Raw genomic sequence first — 20919 nt, 5'->3', positions numbered from 1 at the left:
ACAATAATCCTGAAGGAAATAGTCTTTCCAGCCGTGCACCTCGTGTCAAAGCCCACTGGCGTAGAAAGAAGGAACCGCCGCTTGAGAGAGAGATCCAAACCGGCTCTCTAAACACCGCCTTACTGTGGGGAAACACGGAGAATCAACTCTGGTAGCCGAACGACTGAAATGAGAACAACACTGGTAATCCTTCCGAGAAAAACAAACAAACAAACAATACATCGCCACGCTGAGTGAGAGGAGGCAACGGTATATATAGAGAGGCAGTAATAGAAAACAGGTGTGTGAAATTACTGGCGCTGATGTGAGTAGCTGAAACCAGGAACCAGACGAGGTGTATTAAAGGGAATCTAACCAAAATACATTAAAAAAGAAACCAAACTAGGAATAGGCCTAACAAATATAACAGAAAAGCCAGACAGTGGATACCTAACACAAGCTCCGGTCCTACTCTCTAGCGCCCTAGATTTGGTTTTTGCATGACTGGGTGTCATTCATGAGATTATTGACAACTCGACACCTTCTACTCCATAGGTTTTACTTTGCTTGTGAATCACTAAGCGAATGCTGGATTGCGAAAGGGAGGGAATAAGAGAAAAGTTACCCCCCTTCGCAAAAAAAGGTGGTTGTGCATTCCAAATCCTTGCCCGAGGACAAATTTTACGGCATCGATGTCACAACAGACGGATTACTTGTTACGGATTCCCAATCTTTTTAGACAGTGAAGACAGACTCTGCCTGTGACTTCCTTTCACAACCCCTTTGGTAATTTACGTGTGATGGGGGTGGGCCATCTGGGATCAACACGTTTACTGCCAGCCCAGGCTGGCCCTCGCTAAATGACTAACTCTATGAGATTGAATTCGCATGCTAAAGGTCGAAGTAGTAGATCATGAGTGCACATGGGTGGTGGGAGATAAATTCTTGGTCTTAAGTAAATGGATAAACTTGCAATGCTCCGAGGGGTACTTACTTGGTTCTGTGTTTCAGTTGCATTGAAGTTCTTGTTTAAGTCTAGCACTTACACATTTTCTTGGGAATGCACAGTGAGTGTATGCGTGTGTGTAAATGGAACAAATTGGACACAGTGTGCGGCCTACATAGATGTGGAAGCCTTTGCGCAAAGAACAGATGAACTGTTGAACATGTTATTCCAAGTGAACTCTTTATTGCTTCATCGATGCCTCAAATTTATTTTGGGAATACAGTATATAATATCTTAGCCTTGACATTTTGCTCCCTATTTACCTCATTTCCGTTCAAGCAAAGAAAAAGGGACATTTCCTGCAGATAATGATACATGTTTAATCATTTTAAACGTCTGAATGCGTTTCACATAAGCACCCTCAATGGTAGTCTGAAATCGTTTAATACCCCTCTATAGTTAATGTATAATACTCTATGCATTTGATAAAGTATCTTCCTTGTTCGATAAGATATTTCAAGACTGCCTTAATTTGTCATCATTTTTTCCTTTCCGTCTTTCTAGAAGAACATTACATTTACATTTATGCATTTGGCAGACGCTTTTATCCAAAGCGACTTGCATTGCATTGTATTATACATTTGTTTCTGACTATGTGCAATCCCCTGGGATCAAACCCATGACCTTGGCATTGCTAGTGCCATGCTCTAACCACTGAGCCACAGGAAAGCTACATTAGGTGTTTGGGGCCATTTCAATGGGGAAATGGTTTGAGTTTTTTTCAGTGACCCATTTTTGAAAACATGGTGTTGGGTTTCGAATGTTTAACAGTTATTTTAATGGGGCCTGCTGAATGTAGACATACGTGTGCTGGGTTACAGTGACACTAATCAAAAGCATCACAGTGTGAGTGAATCAGTGTGACAGAATCAAAGTGAGTTTACAAACAGAAGGGAATTTGCTGACGTCTTGTTTTTCTGCAATTGCAAATGAAGAAATACTATACTATGATTATTCCATTTCAGAAAAAAGATTGCACAAACCAGAAAGAGAGAGAGAGGATAGATGATGAGGAATAGTTGAGCATCTCATGATTTTGCTCATTTGCTATGCTCCATTTTTTCACAACCGGATGGCATATTAGTACCATTGAGTTATTTGTTTACGATAACTTTGCATATTTTATCATATTTTAGCCCTTTATTCCTATTTTGTTTGACTTGTTACTCAGGTCAACAGTCTCTGTGAATGGAAACATTTTTCCTCATGTTGTGACTGAATTGTTATTTGGACCTGTGAGAAGAGAAGCAGGAACACAGGGCAAAAGTGAGATTGATGAGTGTTTGGGCACTTTCCTCACGACCTCTTTGCATCTGGCAAGAACAAAGGCAGGCGGATGTGACAGCCAGCATCCATCTCCCAGTCGGGGGAACAGGAAGGGGGCGCACATACAGGGACACCACCACATGCCCCCCCTTCAGTTGGCTTCCAATGGCGGGAAGGGCCCCATGTGTTTGAATGGCCTTCACTTTTAGCTTGTTGTCCTTTTGATTAGATTCTGGTTGAATGCAATTTTTTCTTTTCCCATTGGCATAATCCATAATCATCCATCCATAATTCTCAGAATACAATTCATATTGCACAAACAAAATATGACCTGACCTTATTTTTATAATATGAAGAAGTTTTCCATTTAAAAATAGATTTTTTTTGTAGGAAATAAAGTATGTGTCTTGGGGTGTAACAGTACAAAGTAATGACATGGCATAATCTGTTACTTGTTTCCTTTCCTAAACATTCTTATTATTCTTATTTGTGTTATTATTAAAACACGTTTTGTATTAAATGTTGCAAACTTTTTTGGCTGGAAAATGTTACATTTTTAGAAACTTGGCACATTTGTGTGATACTTTATTTTTTAAAGTTTTTGGTCAGCTCGACCGCTGTCCATGGTGCTGAATCAAAAGGCACGAAGGCAGTGAATGCAGCTCACAGTGGTAAGTGGATGAGGCATTGTAAGAGTGCTTAGTCAGAGCAGCCCTTTTACCAGCAGCACAAATCTCTCTGTGCATGCACTCTGATGTAAATTGCAGGTGAGGGGGGAAAATCACAGTCGGCTGATGTGCCTGCAGTGCAGCGTGAAATCTCTGTTGACACTAGAGATGGACATTTTTGAAAGGAGAATAAAAATGGATGAGTAATTTGACTGATAAAGAACATGACTGTGTTCATTTTGAAGTGTCCATTTTTATGTGTTGTTTCTTTATTCTATTGACAAGCATTTCATTTGATCACTATCAGCACATCCATCTGAGTCTTCTGCAATTATATTCGGATATCTAAGGTTTTTTGTCTTTTTTTTACATCTGATGTGTATATGCTGAAAAATCCTGCATTTAACCTATCCTTGACGTCATACGCATTTATCTATTGTTTCTTTGCCGACACTCAGAATCAGTTGGAGAAAAAAAATAATGATGTGCTTCCAAAATAATTCAGAAGGCAGTGAAGACCTCTATATTTGTCTTCCCAAAGCGAGCAGATGAAAGTAAAATAAATATCTCCTGTGGGATTTTTTTGTTGGGTAAACTGCTTATTTTGACCTTGGCACACACCAGAAAAAGAAATGCGGGAAATACATGTGCTAAAACTGTGCAGCAAATGAGATGCTTTCATCATTTAGTGTTTCTTTCATGAAATGTACAGTACACCTTAAGGGGTAAACTAGAAAGGATGCTCACCCTTTGTGTTCCTGTCGATGAAACATTACCCCATTCCTCTTTCCTACTGTTTTTAAAACTCAAGCGAGCCTATGAAGCTGCATTGTCACACATAAGAATGCGTACGCGTTAACGCAGTCTTCGGTCTGTGAGACAAAGCAACTGCTTGTTGCCACGTCTACTCTGCCGTGATGTGACATGTTAAAAGAGAGCTCTCTGTAATTTCACATTAGAACAGACAGCGAGCATAGATAGTGCTGCCTGAGCACTGATACCCCCTTGTGTCCCTAAAGCCTTTGTGGGGACAGCCAACAGACACTTCAAAGAAAAGCAGAACATGATAATTGCGGCTCTATCAGTGCATTGGTCTCTGCCGAGGAGAGATGGATGAGTTATTTGCATGGCTAATGGCATTGTAGTACCTTTGTGGCCTTAGGGAACAACTCGAAAATAAAAATATGCATGACTTGATGAACAGTTCCTTGCAGAGATACATACACAAATCAAATTGGTTTTATTTTGTAGCATTATTAGTATTATGTGTATTCTTAGGCATTGGCAGATCTATGGATATCACATTAGTTTCTATAGCACTCCAGAAGTTCACAATCACAGCCACAATCACAGCCAATCCTAAACAGCAAATCTGTCCAGGGCCAGACCCGACGTGTTGCTTGTGATGGTGTTACTTGTGTGAAATCAGTGCATGTTTTAACAGGAGAGCTTGTAATGACATCCTGAAGCAATCCACAGTTCATTCAGTCACTCACTAAATGAAGCAGAGGAAAAAACTGAAACAGAAAGCCGACTGTGCTGAAATATGAAATTACAGACTCAATCGGTATTATCTGGGCAGAGATAAACCTATAACAGTCTGTTGTGTCAGTCTCTGCGGTGTGGATCTGCTATATGAAAATCTGTTTTGGATTTTATTACATTTGCCTTGTGTGACAATATAAAGTGATCTGTTTGGTTCTTTCTCAGCACTGTAGACTCAAGGTTGCTTCTCAGTAGGAATAGATCGGGTGCACAGAAGGCCGATCATGTGTCTGGGAAAGTTTCAGAGAAAGCCGCTTCGTTCAAGGCACTGTGTGGTATTAATTTACAAAGTATGTACTGTATGACCTGCTTGCTCTCATACTGTAGTTTTGCATCAGGCATGTATTATTTTCTGTGAAATACAATTATTCCTATCTTGTTCTGTCTGTTATTAAATGCATGTACTGTATAGGAACCCTGTGAATAATAAAGAGTACATTTGTTTATAGCTGGCTTTGCTCATTGGATTACATAATAATATTATACGTTACAATTGTTTAATTTTCAAAGCATATGTAGTGAAATATCTAAAGAAATATGTATTTTTAAATAATTCAATAATAGTATGTTAGACATATCCTCCCATTAGCTGTATTATTACAATATATGTTTCAAGTGTGACTGCAATATTTATTTCCCGGTATCACTCATGAATATTTACACTATTTACGCTATTTTCCAAGCTGTCCATTTTTCTATATCTGAGACAGAATAAATTATATATTGTGAGAAGCAAGTCATATTTTCCTGCACGGGCATAACATAATAGAGTTTGGAATTATGGCAGTAGTTTGGAAAGGCTGGTTACATGTAATGCATGTAATAAAACGTATAATACTCATAAAATCGATAGCTCATTATTTTGTTGCATAGCAACGTTCTGTTATTCTTTGCATGTCAAAGGCAGTAGCTACGTCCTGCGAGTGCACTGCATCTTGTTGATTTTATTCACAGTACTCATGCAAAAATCGCATACAATAGTGCTATGCAAATTGAGTCACATTTCTATTATTGAAATGACTCTTACAAACACTAGTGAAATAAAAACATTGTTCGAACTTAGTGAAATTCATTCACATGTATTACTGAAATACATCTTACAAATAGTAAACAAACACATCGATCTGCAATAGTAAGGTCGATCGATGTTTTTATTTCACTGGTGTTTGTAAGATGTATTTCAGTAATACATATGAATGAATTTCACTAAGTTCAATCAATATTTTTATTTCACTAGTGTTTGTAAGAGTCATTTCAGTAATTAAGGCCTAAATGGCTCCTCATACATTTCTGCAATGGAATGATGCCATTTTATGGTGAATATTCTCTCGAAAAGTAAGGTTTTATTATATGACAATGTGTGCCTGTAGCGCGACTTCAACTGACTAAGCAAAATTAAAAGCTGTTTGAAAAGGCCTGTTGTACTATACATTCTGCCTGAATAGCATTAAGTGAATTATATCAATGCTGAAGATGCTGATGATGAGAAAGCTAATGTCATCGGTGGCATTTTAATTGAAAATGGCATCGGGTCCAAAGTGCCTGAATTTGTTCCAAGAAAGGCCATTGCATTTACTCTTTCAATATATGTATAATCAGAATGAACCCTTGCACCTACATTATACAGAAACTGCGGCGACCCGATGGGGCTGCGGTACAGCACTTAGTCTACATTTACAGTTTACTCAGTGCCAAGCCAAGCCCTAAACTTAAACCATGCCTAATTGACCTTTGAGATGGTCCTTGGGATGGGGATCCACTGACATAGAAGCTGAGTGACACGGTGTCTCTGTAGGTGATGTGGATCTTCTCCTTTCCACTCACAGTGAATCCTTAGTAGACACCATCTCTGCCACTTGCCCTGACAATAAGCACATTCATTTGCCGTGTACTGTAGGGCTTAACGCTGCACTTTAGTGCACATCCAGTGGGCGCAGGCGAAGGAAGGGCTTCTCATTACGGAGCCACTGATTGTTCCTCAGGCTACAATAAAGGTTTCCATCTCCAGCAGCCGGTGACATATTTTCTCCTGAACTGACAATAAAAGCAGCTCTCCGTGGCGGTGGCGATGAGAGACGGGTGTAAAACCCACCGTTGTTTCTGTTGAGCTCCACTCGGGCTAATCCACACCGGTGTGCTGGCAGATTTAAGGCTGCCCTGTTTTTTTATGCGTACCTTATTTTTGCTGTTAAACCTTGGCTTGCTGTTTTTCGTACTCATAAGTTTATCTCTAGATCAAGGTTACAGGGTGGTTGGTGGTTGCTTTTACCCTTTTTTCCGGATCAAATATGCATGGAGCTCATTAGTTACTTATATGGAAGTATTTAAACAACTGACAAAACAGGAACTCTTAACTACAAGACTATACACAGTATGTGGGTTAGGAGAGTTTGCTAAGATACTGATGTCGTCAGATGTTACAGCGCTGGAGTTGCCTTGGCAACCCGTATAATGACAGACTTCCTCCCCTCGCTACCGTACTTTCAGTCGATTGTTTGCACATTGAGATTAAACGATCACTCGTCAGAATGGGACTGGCGTGGGTCCAAGCCTGAAATGTTGCCTGTACACGTAGGGCTATAAGGGTGAAGAAACAGAGGAAATGACACGTCCTCAGTGGTGACACCTTTTTTTGTATATTACAGTAATAAATGAAAACATGTATCGTCAGTCATGAAGCGAAAATCACAAGGAGGAAAAAAATTGCAGTTTCCCATCAGAAAGCGTACATCATTAATTTAAGCTCATTTAAGGGTTTTCGTAGAGGGAAGAATGTTGTGAAGCTGATGTGTTAATGAGATAGATCTTTCATGTGGAATGATAGGACAATTAGGAGAACAAAAGTGCAAGGTGTGACAATTTAAGCGTGTGTACTTTGTCAGTGTCTGGGAACAGCACCACTGAGACAACATATGCATAAAACCATAGTTATTAAGCAATTGCTTCTTTTTTTGAAGTCTGTATTTCAAAGCTCACATTGGCCTTGTTACCGCAATCTCAAGTGTACACCCACCTCGCACCAGACTGTATATATTACCGCTTCAGAAATGGAACCTAGAGAGCGCCATACAGGATGCAGCTACTGAATTTGTGAGGAAAAAAGGTTTCAGACTTGTTGTTTTTTTCAGTTGATTTAAAAAAATTAACACTTTTGAAAAAACATATTTCCATGTATTAAGTTTATTATTTCCTTTTTTATCATTGTCTGATAAAAGAATAAAAAGATAGCAGATTGCAAAAATCATATTAAAAATAAATCTCAAATTCTTCAACTCATTTTCACAACCGCATTCTGCTTTTGAACCTGTGCTCCTGATTTATAGCATTTGTTATCAAAAACCTGGCGCGACGTTTAAAAGCACCGTATTTGAATTAAGGCGCAAATGAGATTTGCGAGCTCTAGTGGAGGGTAAGATTATCAGTGATTCAGCTCACGCAAATCATCTCTGTTGTTCCAATTTGTGGAGTTTACAAACTTTCCAATTAATTTTTGGAACGTACTCTAGAGGTACATGAGATTCAAAATGATCAAAAGGAGAAAATTGTATTTTTATTGTATTAAAAAAGCCAACCAACTCATGAAAGCATTAAACGTGATAGAAAATGTATGAACGCGAGAGAAGGATTAGCTAGATCTGGGCTTCCTTCCCATTGGTTGGCAGATGTCCGTCTGTGCTCCCTCTCAGCACTCGGGGATAGTCTTGGCCTTTCCCTTTTGTCCATTTTTTTCCCTGGCACAATCCAATTGCCTTCTGGTTTTGGAACTGTGACCTGCCGGGCTGATTTCAAGTTGGTAACAGGGCCCTGAGGCAGGTGTGAGCAGAGCGCTTTAACCTCCACCCCTTTCTAGTAACGTACGGAGCGGTGAATGACAGACTGATGTGACACACAATCCAAGCATTACCTGGAAATCCAGGACTTAGTCTGGCCTTTACCTTTTTTTGTCTTTGGAGATTGAACATTTGTGCCGTCACAGTAAAAATGCTAGTGACTCTGTTGCTCTGCACTTGGCGTTGGGCTTTAATTCTTTGACGTGATTGATTACAGCTCAGTCTGGCGTGGACATTGATCTGGTCCTGCTCAAGTGGTATTAGCTATGAATGGAAGTGGTCTAACTCATCCGCCTTTGTTTCTTTTCAGCTCCATACAGATTTGGACGTGGGGAGCAAGAACATCAAGTATGTGCTGGCAGGGGAAGGGGCGGGTACCATCTTCGCCATCAACGAGAGGACGGGAGACATTCACGCAATGAAGAGGCTGGACAGGGAAGAGAAGGCCGAGTACACGCTCACGGCACAGGTCATAGACAGAGACTCCAACCAACCTATGGAACCACCCTCAGAGTTCATCATCAAAGTGCAAGACATCAATGACAACCCCCCACAGTTCATTGAAGGCCCTTATAAAGGTTCAGTGCCAGAGATGTCCCAAGTGGGTGAGTGATCTCCTTTCATCATGTCCGCTTGTCTCAGCTAAATTATGATACAAGGTCATTTATATCACTATGAAAAGGATAGATACAACAGTAACTGAAATATACAGTTGGGGCAGACGTACGAGACCACTGTTATTAGCACTCAAGCTGCCATAGACTTCACAATCTGATGATTCATGTTCTCCCAGAATGATCTGAAAATCTTCAAAAGATCATGTTGTGTGACTTGCTTGAAGCAAGGAAATTAGATGTTTTGTACAAAGAACTTGGTCATAGTAGGAAGCATTTGCTTGCATTAGATTACTGGCTAAATTCTTAATAAATTCTTATTCACAGATTTAAATGAAAGCATTTGTTTAATGTGGTCTGGTCTCAAACTCAAAATTCTTATCAATGGATGAACAAAAAGAAATTTGTAAAGTGACACACATAAAGTGACAAAAATTCTCTTTCATATATCTGGCGGTTATAACAGGTGGTTGCAGCTGCGATATGACCAACAAAAGTTCATTTTTCAAGCATTGTGCATTCAAAAGTTCTCCGGAATTTCTAGCAATGCAGTTTGACTATTGTCTCCTGAATAGGCACAATTTAGTGAGTGACTGAATGAACTGTGGATTGCTACAGGATGTCATTACAAGCTCTCCTGTTAAAACATGCACCGATTGTCTCCTTTTTTCCATTCTGAGCCTGACCATGAGAAGGATCTTTAGTATGAGTAAGGCTGTGTAGGAGATGCCACTTAAGCTATTTGTTATAACCCTTACGACATTCAGAAAACTGCGTTGTTTTGCGATGCACGCTACATGTGTAGCATTTCGAGTAAAATTCTATTTTTTTCACGAAGGTATGCAAGAAAAGTATTTTCTGCATATTTGAACACGAGCGGAAAATGGCTGCGTAAAGTCGTGACTTGTTTTGCTTTTTGTAAATGTTCTTTGTGGTTCAGGACCAGTGTTGGGTGTAACTAGTTACTAAGTAATTAGTTACTGTAATTTAATTACTTTCCCTTAGAAAAAGTAAAGTAAGGGATTACTCTTATTTTTTCTGTAATTTAATTACAGTTACTTCTGCTGTAATTGAACTAAATACTGTGTAATATATTCAAGAGTGGAAATGACATAAAAATGATAAGTCTAACTTTAAAATGTATGCTTTAATGTATCCTTCTCACATCTGTATACTTTGGTCAGTTAATAAGAATAATTTATGAAGTTATTTATTAATTATTTGAATGAATTAAAAGAGCCGTTTCATGTCTATCCTTGAATCAGTTCTAATCAAGGTTGATATAGGATATAGAAAGTAATTAGTAATAAGTAATTAAATACTTTTTGGAGAGAGTAATTTGTAAAGTAATCTAATTACACTATTGAATATGTAATTAGTAACTAGTAATTCATTACTTTTTCAGAGTAACTTACCCAACACTGTTCAGGACTTACTACAAACAACATGAAACAATGTAATGGAGGCCAACGCTGTATTCATTAATATAGCTTAAAGATAAAAGTTACAGGAAGTGCCATTAATGAAATGATCAATGTCAGCATGAGAACGCCACTAAAAAGCCCTCTGTGTGGTGAATTCTGACCCAAGGCTCACGTTTGAAGTATAGAATGGAGTCGGGGAAATAGCACACTTCTCCGAGTACATTATAACCCAGCCATGTATAACAGAGAGCATCCTTGTATCCTTCAGAACGTTTTCATATGGGCATTTTTCCTCTGCATTGTTCTTCATCGGATAAACCGAATGGGAGATACAGTAGGTGAGGGAATGTCTCTCTTCTGCTCTCAGGATTGAATTCCTCAGTGTAGTTTTCTGAGGGGTTTGACAGTGAAGTGTGGGATACAGCAGACGGTGGGGTGAAAAGCACACAAGGCGAAGGAGGGCAGGAAGAGGGTCACCTGTGGGAATACAGCAGCAAAAGATGCCTGAAGTCGATTTCTTTCGCTATTGTTCTTTCCTTTTGTCACTGCTGATTAATTAAACATTAGCTGATGTTCTCTTGTTTGCTTGAAAGGCATCCTCGATGACTTGTTTTGGTCTTATAAAGTATTTATGTTTTGGGAGACAGTCAGAGAGAATCAAAAGCTTGTTTGGCAGTGAGAGAAAAACAACAAACAGACAAATAAGGAGGCCTTTTTGCTTTCCTGCTTCATATACACAGATGAGAGAAAGTTTGATGCCCGTTCTGATGCCACATGTTTGGCTTTCTCATAAAGGCCGTAAGAATCTCTAAATGTAAATGCGATGAACTAATGAAGTTTATTCGTGATGCTGAAGTTTATTTAGTATACATGTCAAAATAGTATTTATTTGTGTTTTAACTTTGCTTGGTACAGTAGCTGTTACGCTAGTCACACTAGTCACACACTTACAGTAATGCATTTTCTTTTTCTGCAGAACCCAAAAAGATATTTTGAAGAATGCTGTTAACTGGTGCCCATTCACTTGCATTGGTTTTGTGTCCGTACAATAGAAATGAATGGGTGCCGGCATTGTTCGGTTACCAACTTTCTTCAAAATATCTTATTTTGTGTCCTGCAGAAAAAGTAAGTAAAAGATAAAAGAGTAAATGATGACAAAATTGTCATTTTTGGGTGAACTAACACTTTAATAAACGTCTACACAGCGAAAGTACCTGTTTGCAAAAAACTATGACAAAACACATTCAACTATATAACATTTAAGGAAATGTGGTTATTGCTCGAACAAATGCTTGATAAAAAAGCAACTGTATACTGAATACTGTATTGAAATATAATTTGTATTAATATAAGTATGAAAACTGCACTGAAACTCATTTGCTTTACTCAACTGTAAACACTCCTGAAGTTTGTACTCCTTTTCATGCGTCTTGGTCTGTACTCTGTGAAGGAATGCGCACGTTTTGCATATATTTATGCTTGGCCAAGTTGCATCTTGTCTCTCAAACAACCTTCTCTATATGACTAGACATCTGACCAAGTGTAAACAGCCCCTCAGATGTCACTGGACTCTGGTGTCTAATGCTGTTGCCCGTGTACCAAGCATATCTAAGACCCTTTGATCTGAGCCATAAAAATCCTCTGCACTTTTTAAAATTTTTAACAATTTAACAATTTTAAACATTTAATGAAAGCTCGCGGACACAAGTTTTCCCTTCAGAATGGTGTATGTATATTCATGAGATTATCTCAGATTTCAATTTCGCTTCAAATAATTTAAATCCATTACTTACTAGCACTGGTCCGTCCACAATGGGGAATTATAACTCATTTGCATGGATTGGACAAATCTCATTGGATTACCGCGTCTGTTTTTTCACTAATGGGGTCTTTGACTCTAAGGCCAATACAAGCAGGCAAATTCCCCCATCAGGTCTTCAAACCATATGCCGGAATTACAAAGCTCCCTGCCGTCTGGTGCTGACAAGAGGATTGCTACATTGTTGAAATTAGCAAGTCTTCTTGAAGTGACTATTGGGGTAATTAACATTGAGTCGCCCATACCGCCTCCCTTCTGCAGAAAAAGGTGTGAATGACAATAATTGCTACAAGGAAAAATAAACCGTGGAAAGTTGTTTTTGTCATCGGAACGTGGAATGTGTGCGAGGCCCCTGCGACGGGGGCTTCATTATGGAGTCGGGAAATAAAGTCGGAAGAGACAGATGGCACATGGTTCCTCTGCCCTGCTTGCCATGTGCCCGCTCTCTCCTAGTAAAATGAACCCTTGTACGGAGACACGGTGCACAGGAATGTGTCAGGATCTGCTAAATTGGAGTGCTGATATAAAATTGAAGTGACGTTAATAGATTACCCAGAGTTCATTTGCATTTTCAGAGTTATTACGAGCTCTGGTAACAGGGCTAACAGGCCAGGGGTCTGTTCCTCTAATAACATTTCTGATTATGCACGACATACTCCTGGCAGGTAAAAAATAAATAAGGTCTTGTCGGGGGGATTTTTAGCAATGATTTGGAAGCTATTTTCTGAGATATAGTTATGGAAATACGTAACGCATCCGGCATACTGCTCCATACAGTATGGATCGAAACGCGTACTTTTAAGCTATCAGCCAATGCACATTTACAGTCCGCACATTAATTTAATGGGTCTTAAATATGCTGCAACTCGTTGAAATCATTTGAACCACTGCTGTATTGTCTAATATTAAGCTGTTTTATTTTACTTTCATTGCACTCGGAGCAATAAACTTGTCTTTAGTTCATAAAAAAATCCCATTAAAGTACATTATTGGCCAGCAGAGGTATTCATGCTTAACAGTTGTTTACTATATGAAGTAAAAATTTTATGCATATGCACATTTTGAATGCATTCTTCACTACTGTATGTCTGCAGAGCTTTCAGAGAAGACGTCCTCAGCTGCCAGCCCAGGAGCAACCAGACATTATGCCTGGCTCAGAATCTCATATGCGAATTTTTTTCAGAGAAATATATTGAGCCTTGTGAGATATGAATTGCTAGTAAAGAAAGTGCCCACAGACTGTTAAACAAACAACTGAACACACTGTCATGGGCTTGTTGTATTAAACCTGCTTTGTCCAGCTTTGACATGTTAAACAATTAGAAGAAAGTCCTCATCTAGGAGCTATCTTTACCAGGATGCTTTGTAATGCTTTAAGTCAACCATAGTTATAGTCTAATTACAGTTTGCCAGCATTCATGAGTTCTTGCACATGAAATTGGTGAAGCCATAGGCGGTGCATAGATCTTTTTAATTACCTGCTTCTTAATTATTCTTTTTAGCTGTCAGTATATTTAATGACTCAATTTCTGACAACACCATCAAAATTAATGTTTCCTATGCCAAATAAAGCCTTTTTTTAGATGACGTCCGCTCTTTTAAATATGCTGTGGTGAATACAGTGAACATCTGCTGCTTATTTGTTTTTTTTACAGTACACCTCAATAACCATGTAGAAAACAAAGAATCTGAGAAATTCACCCAAATTGTGTAGTAGTGATTGCAGCATCGCGTAAATTTCTCTGTTATGTTCCACAGGTTTGTACTTATATGCTTAAGTGTGTGATGTGGTGCATGGAAGTGGCAGATGGAGAAGGAAGTGGGGGGCTGGGCCTTTAACATGGTGTGCAGCTGGGCCACAATGAAGGCACATCTGCTGGTCAGACTCCACGCTGAGGTTTGCCCATGGCCTCAGCTGGGTTTGAGGGTCAGGGAGTTAACTCACTGCAGCCAAACCATGCCTGTCTGACCTCAGAAAATATGAGAAGGCAGTGATCAGCAGAAATGTGTAAGCGACCTGCCTCTCCAGACACACTTCTCCATACTAAACTTTTGTGTGTGTGTGAACATAAACATGAAAAACATTCACTTTAGAATTCATCAATAAAATGGATCAATAAAAATAGCGCATGTGCATTATTACAGTGCATACAGTAGGTTATTTTAACCCAGCGTTGGGTCAAAAAGGGACAATCCCAACCCACTGGGTTATAAATAACCTATGCTGGATTGTTTCAACACAAAATGCTTGCTTTAACCCATTGTTTGGTGAAATATAAACATAAACGTTAATTTAACTCATGGGTTGAAATAACCTAGCATTTTAACATTGTACACTTTTACACACACTCTAAAAATGCTGGGTTATTTTCAACCCATGGTAGGGTCAAAAAGAAAAAACACAACATGTTTTTAATTAGCTTTCCTGTAGCTCAGTGGTTAGAGCATGGCGTTAGCAACGCCAAGTTCATGGCTTCGATCCCAGGGGATTGCACATACTTAGATAGTATAGTATAATGCAATGTAAGTCGCTTTGGATAAAAGCATCTGACAAATGCATAAATGTCAATGTAACCAAGAAAATGTTCATATTTGACCCAACAATGGGTTGAAACAACCCAGCATAGATTTGTTTATAACCCAACTGCTGGTTTTGTTCCTTTTGACCAAACAAATAATGGGTTGCGAATAAGCCAGCATTTTTAGAGTGTATTTTGGACACGTGTAGTGTTTGATATGTGTCAGGTTGAACAGATATTTCTAAAATAATAATTTATCTTCTGTAAAAATATTCCTATCCCCCTCCTGTCTATTCTTAGTAAGGCCTGACTGTCTCCATCCAGTTACTCTTGAATTTATATGACTGCCTTATAAATCCACAGAGGTTTTGCAACAAGTGTGAATGAAATGGATTTTCATTTGAAATGGGCTTAGTGAATAAGATGTAAGCAATTCTAGCTATGAATGTGCAGTTTTCTTTGAAACCTTCCCTCCCGCCGCTTGGACATCAATGCTACACATCACAAAGAAAGAGCTTATAAATGATCTTACTTCACTCCACTAAACTCTGCAGTCATGTTCAGCCATTTATAAAAGGAGATGAAGGTACAAAACAGTTTCATCCATTTCTATCAAAATTCTTTTGTATCATTGAATCTCTTACGCGTCCTTTCTTGTTTTACTGTTCGTAGTGACAGTTCTAGGTTGCTGGGTCATTGATCATAACAGTCGACATAGAAACCTCTACCAAACATATCAGACTTCACTGAAATTTCTATCAGATCACATACATGGCTTTCACTGCATTTAATCCCAACACAAAGTGGTGTGCATATTTTTTAAGGTTTGAAGTTGACCCGTCTCAACTTTATTTATATAGCGATTTTTACAATTTTCATTGTTACAAAGCAGCTGTACATGAGACATATTGACTATATATAAGCAAAACAATTAAAGACCCGTCACCAAATAACTTTCCATCAGTCAGTTAATGATGTTCTGTACAGGTTTAGTCACAGACCTCAGTATGTGCTCTTCACATTCAGGAACAAAAAGCCCCCACATGCACAGGAAATGATGCCATTCATTGTGTTAAGCACAAGAGTGCATTTAATAATTATATGAGAGCTGAGAATAATTATGGACAAGAAAGTGGAACACATTTTTGTCTGCTTTATCCCTTTAGCTAGACAGGATAACAAAAAAAGATTATAGATGGAAATAGACAACAAATGATGAAGGGGGGGGTGTATTTTGCAGCTGGGTGATGAGAAGAGCCCATAAATAGCTCAGGCCGGCGCTAATGGGCCCAGGAGGGTATTGTGTTGGCTTAGAGAGTGACGCTGATGCTATATGACAGGGTAATCAGCGCTGAGGTGGACACTGACATTATCTGTCTCTCATGATAAGGGAAAGCATGGAGGTGAAGCTAACCTCACATCACTCAGACCTATCTCCCTCATCCCGGCCGTGAGCTGAATGATAGCTGCACGCTGATATTCGCTGCTCCGGCGTATGAGATGGAATAGTGTTTGCAGTTTCGGTCAGCCTAATTGACCTGATTTACTGCAGATTGGAAATTATCTCTGAACCAAAGCCATGACATCCAGCCAGAGAGCCTTTAAAAACTGTTGAAGCTTAGCGTATTTGCAGCAGCTTCTTTTTAGATGTACAATTGTTAGTCCGGTCTTTAAAAGTGGAAAGCGCACATACATGTTTGTGCATATTATTCATGTGATTGATCTGTGAATTCCCTCTTTAGATCGGTTATATACGGCGTGTGTGTGGGAGAGTGTCTTACACGAGCAGCATCCTGTAGAGGAAAGCTGAGATTTCAGTGAATGCTTGAGTGTTCTAATCTACGCTCTCGCCGTTGGCACTGCTTATTTATATCTGATACGACGCCTGGCTGCTTTCTCACAGACGGCCCTCTGTTCAAAATCTTCTTCATCTATTAATTATGCAAGAGACACAGTGTGGATATTTAATGTAGCGTCAAAGCTTTTCTTTCACTCCTCACCCTAGGACCGCATTTCATTGCGCTGTAACTGTCTTTCTATCTGTACTTTTCTCTGTGTTCCTCTTAATTTCTATCACCTTGCTGGCACGCCAGTGAAGCCTCTCTGTCTCTCTCTCTTTCTTTTCTTGCACGTTATTAAGTTGTGGCATAGCAGCAGTGTGTGCTCCCCAGAGGCATTCAGCGTTGCCCTCCCAAATTAAAAGCGCTGATTACATCCTGTGGGCAATGTGTTTTTATTTGCTCTTTATAGTCCTTTTATTAGTCTATATTAAATTGAGTAAACACACAATTGCAGAGAAGCATGTGACCGAACCCACTCAGAATGCCATTATACACGGGCTTTTTAGTGTAGGACACCAATGGCTCAACCACCTTTGTGCTGATTGGGCTAACCAGTCTTTGGAAAAGGCAGCGGCGTAATTTCCACTGGGGACAGGGGGGACATGCCCCCTCACTTTTCAAAATCCTGTTCGTGTCCCCCTCACTTTCAAATTTGTTTGTATTGATTTTTTAACCACACGCCGTCATCGCCACGGAGAAGTCCTAGGACCGAGCAGGAAACAGAGAGTCTGCCTGTGTCGATGCGCGCGTCGCTTGCACACTCTAAAAATAGATCACTGAAAGAATGTTTTCAATCACGTGGTTTTGATTTGAATTTAATTGACATTTGTTTTTACGTGGTCATTGTTTTGGTAGGCTATGTTAAGCTGTTTCCTTAATGGACTTCTATGGGGAAGAAACGCGTAATGCATGATTTGTTATTTTTTCGTTTAATAAGGATTCTTTTAACAGCAGCAAAAGGTGATCATAAGGGAAAAGGTGTTTGTTCTCTTGTGAGGAAAGGTCTCTGTAAAAGGTCTTCTCGTGGTGGTCGCACCCCACATGATTTACAGTGCCTGGCTTCGTTGGGGGGACAAAAATGTGAAGGAAACACATTCATCATTTTGGTGTATGTCTGAGCATAGTGGAGCACCCAATCGTGGCTGGGAATGAAAGGCCGGGCATAAAAGTCTTTACTGCAAGGTCATTTGAAAAAGAAACAGATAAGTTGTAGAGATCAATTGGTAAATCTCTACCCGCATGGAGCCTTTGTGGTTTCCACAGGGGACTGGCCTATTAAAATAGATCTGTGCTCCATGAGCATTCCCTGCATGCATGAGGAAAGCTATCATCACATTGCTCCAAGTAGCAAAGCTTAAATATTTCAAAAAAGTTTTAACTTTAAAAAAGTATTTATAATCACACATTTTAAATGAGGATGTGTAGAAAAAGGATGAATGGATGTATAGGCAGGTTGGTTGGTAGGTAGGTAGGTAGGGGGATGGATGTATGGATGGATGGATGGATGGATGGATGGATGGATGGATGGACGGACGGACAGGATTGGATGGATAGGCAGGTTGGTTGGTAGGTATGTTGGGGGATGGAAGGATGGATTATATAGATGGATGGACAGATGGATGCATAGTCTGCTGTGTACTGGAGCAACAACAGGGCAATACAACATTAATACTATAAAACGAACATACTAATAAAATACTGTCATTTCCTATTCCTTTTATTTTTAATAATAATAATAATAAACTTTATTTCATATAGCGCCTTTTAAAGTAACATCTCAAAGCGCTTCACAGAAACATATAGATAAAATACAAAAAAGGAAAGTTAAAAAAAGCATTCATTAGAGTTATAATTTTTTTATAACAAATTATAATAATAACAATATTAATAATAATCACTTGAATGCTTGCCTAAAAAAATAAGTTTTAAGTGAACATTTAAAAATGGTAAAAGAGTCAGCATGTCTGATCTCAGTGGGAAGAGCATTCCAGAGTTTGGGAGCAAGAGAAGAAAAAGCCTGGTCACCCATAGAACGTAAATGCGTTGAAGGGACAATTAAAAAGCCTGAATCAGAAGAGCGAAGATTGCGTCTTGGGGTGTATGCAGTTAAAAGTTCAGACAGATATTGTGGTGCTAAGGCATGCAAGGCCTTGTAGGTGAGCATAAGAATTTTAAAATCGATGCGAAACCTAACCGGGAGCCAGTGCAATGACTCCAAGATGGGAGTGATGTGCTCACTTGTCCTGGACCTTGTCTGGATTCTGGCCGCTGAGTTTTGGACATACTGCAATTTGTTTAGGGTAGATTTAGAAACCCCAGCAAGCAGAGCATTACAATAGTCGATGCAAGAGAAGACAAATGAATTAAATAATTTTTCAGCCACCGAGAAAGATAACATGGGGCGCAATTGTGCAATGTTTCTAAAATGAAAAAAATGAAATTTTGACCATATTCTGGACATGAGGATCAAATGTTAAATTTGCATCAAATATCACCCCCAAATTTTTTAATTTATTTTGAAACTCCAAAGCAGAGCTATCCACCATTAAGGTTACAGCATCCGCTTTGCGAATTTGTTGTGGTGAACTGATGAGCATAACCTCAGTCTTGTCGCTGTTAAGACAAAGACAATTTTGAGACGTCCATGTTTTTATCGCAGAGATGCAATGTTCCAGAAAGGCAACAGTCGTATTATCGCCCGGATTTGAATGAATATAGATTTGGGTGTCGTCTGCATAAAAATGGAACTTAAGACCCAAGGATCTTAGAAGTTGACCCAGGGGAAAAATGTACATACTAAAAAGCAAGGGACTCAAAACAGATCCCTGGGGAACTCCAAATTGCACTGCTCCAACTTTGGATCTGCATCCACCCAAGGCCACAAACTGCCTACGATCTGAGAGGAAAGACTTGAACCAGTTTAATGCAGTGTCAGTAACACCCAAAACAGTTTCCAAACGATTGAGTAAAAGTAAATGATCCACTGTGTCAAAAGCTGCGCTAATAAGCTAAACATCTTACATCTTCTGCGAGGGGTGTGTTAAATTATGAGAACTTATCTACAACGAGTTAGAGATCTCCTTTTTAAATTCCACATTTGATCAAATACTTAAGAAAACTCATTTATTTCCTTTCTATCCCCCCCTTTTATTCATCATTTATTTAAAAAGTCCCTCTAGGTTATGTGTGCAGGTGCGAATGAGCGTGTATTTAGTAGTATGTGTGTTCCTTTTGATGGATTGCTTGTCAGAAGGCTCCACGAGCGCTTCCTATGGCTCACTGAAACATTTACTCACCAGTCACGTTCCCTGCGTTTGGTCTTACCATTCAGAATCTCACTGCAAACGTGCTAACCCTTCTCACCCAGACCATTTTGTCGGAGGCCAGAGGGTTTGCTCATGTGATTCCCTTTTGTTTGATACTACCAGTGTGGGGTGGAACTCAATCCATCACCGTGTCCATATCGTGCAGTTGTCATGTCGGAGGTGACAGTGGAAAGGAGATCAGTGGCCTCTACAATGCTCCGTCCACTCCCACATCCACCCAACTCCTTTGACCATGATGCTTTTCATCATCGTACGACTGTTTTTTGCGCACGGTGATAGTTATATGTCAACTTTGATGGTCCCATCATGCTTACAGGAAGTCACGCATGATAGTGTTACATCATTGACTTACCTTCACACCACGCACACACCTGCCTTTTATCACCCCTTCTTTTCACTCTTTCCGGTGAGGGGGAGCAGACTTGGCCGGCATTCTCTGTGATGATCACAATCACTTCAGTGTGTCATTTATTCTCCTGAGTGCTTCAATACTTAGTATCTCACTCTAGACACAGCCAAAAATTGAGCTGGAACATACCCACCACTTCAAGCCAACCGGAGGGACAGAACTATTCCTTTTGACCACATTGATGACATGACTCCAATGTGTCACACACAAAAATGTTGAGAAGTGATTTTCCCCCAAAAGTACTTTTCAGATTGTGAATAGCTTTGTTTGCGCCTTTCTGTCATCTCTGTCTTTTCTAAGTCGGAATAAAATAGAAGAGAGCAGATCTCTGTGTCATGGAGCCAGGCAGATCTGCAGTCTTCTTTAGCGACATGTTTATGGTTTGACAGCACGTGTCACTGGTTTGATGGAACTCTTGTCTCATTGGCTCTATTTGCAGTCTAGCCAGATAAACTTTTATTTAAAAACAGAAACTGAGTTTTTAAAATTGTGATGAAAGGGATCCATCTTCACAATGCCCCATTGACTTATTGGCCTTCTTAGTGCGACTTCCATCTTACCCCGTCTTGTTTCATGTAATTCTGACTGTCTAGGGAACAATTAAATATGTGAAGTGTAGCAATTTGCCTGGAAATTACTTGACAGCACCCTCCACAAATCCTGCAGATATTTT

At 39.5% G+C, this 20919-nt stretch overlaps 1 protein-coding gene across 1 annotated transcript in view; it reads left to right on the top strand.

Annotated features, from left to right (window-relative positions):
• cdh8 (cadherin 8) overlaps positions 1–20919 on the top strand; it is a 73337-nt gene that overhangs the window by 22718 nt on the left and 29700 nt on the right. Inside the window, exon 3 of the mRNA XM_057334585.1 lies at positions 8605–8899. Within this exon, the coding sequence (XP_057190568.1) occupies positions 8605–8899 (295 nt within the window). The remainder of the gene's footprint in view (positions 1–8604; positions 8900–20919) is intronic.

This window comes from Triplophysa rosa, linkage group LG1, assembly GCF_024868665.1.
Source record: "Triplophysa rosa linkage group LG1, Trosa_1v2, whole genome shotgun sequence".
NCBI lineage: Eukaryota > Metazoa > Chordata > Actinopteri > Cypriniformes > Nemacheilidae > Triplophysa > Triplophysa rosa.
Note: the sequence above shows the minus strand (reverse complement) of the source record. Positions and strands in the feature narration are given on the sequence as shown.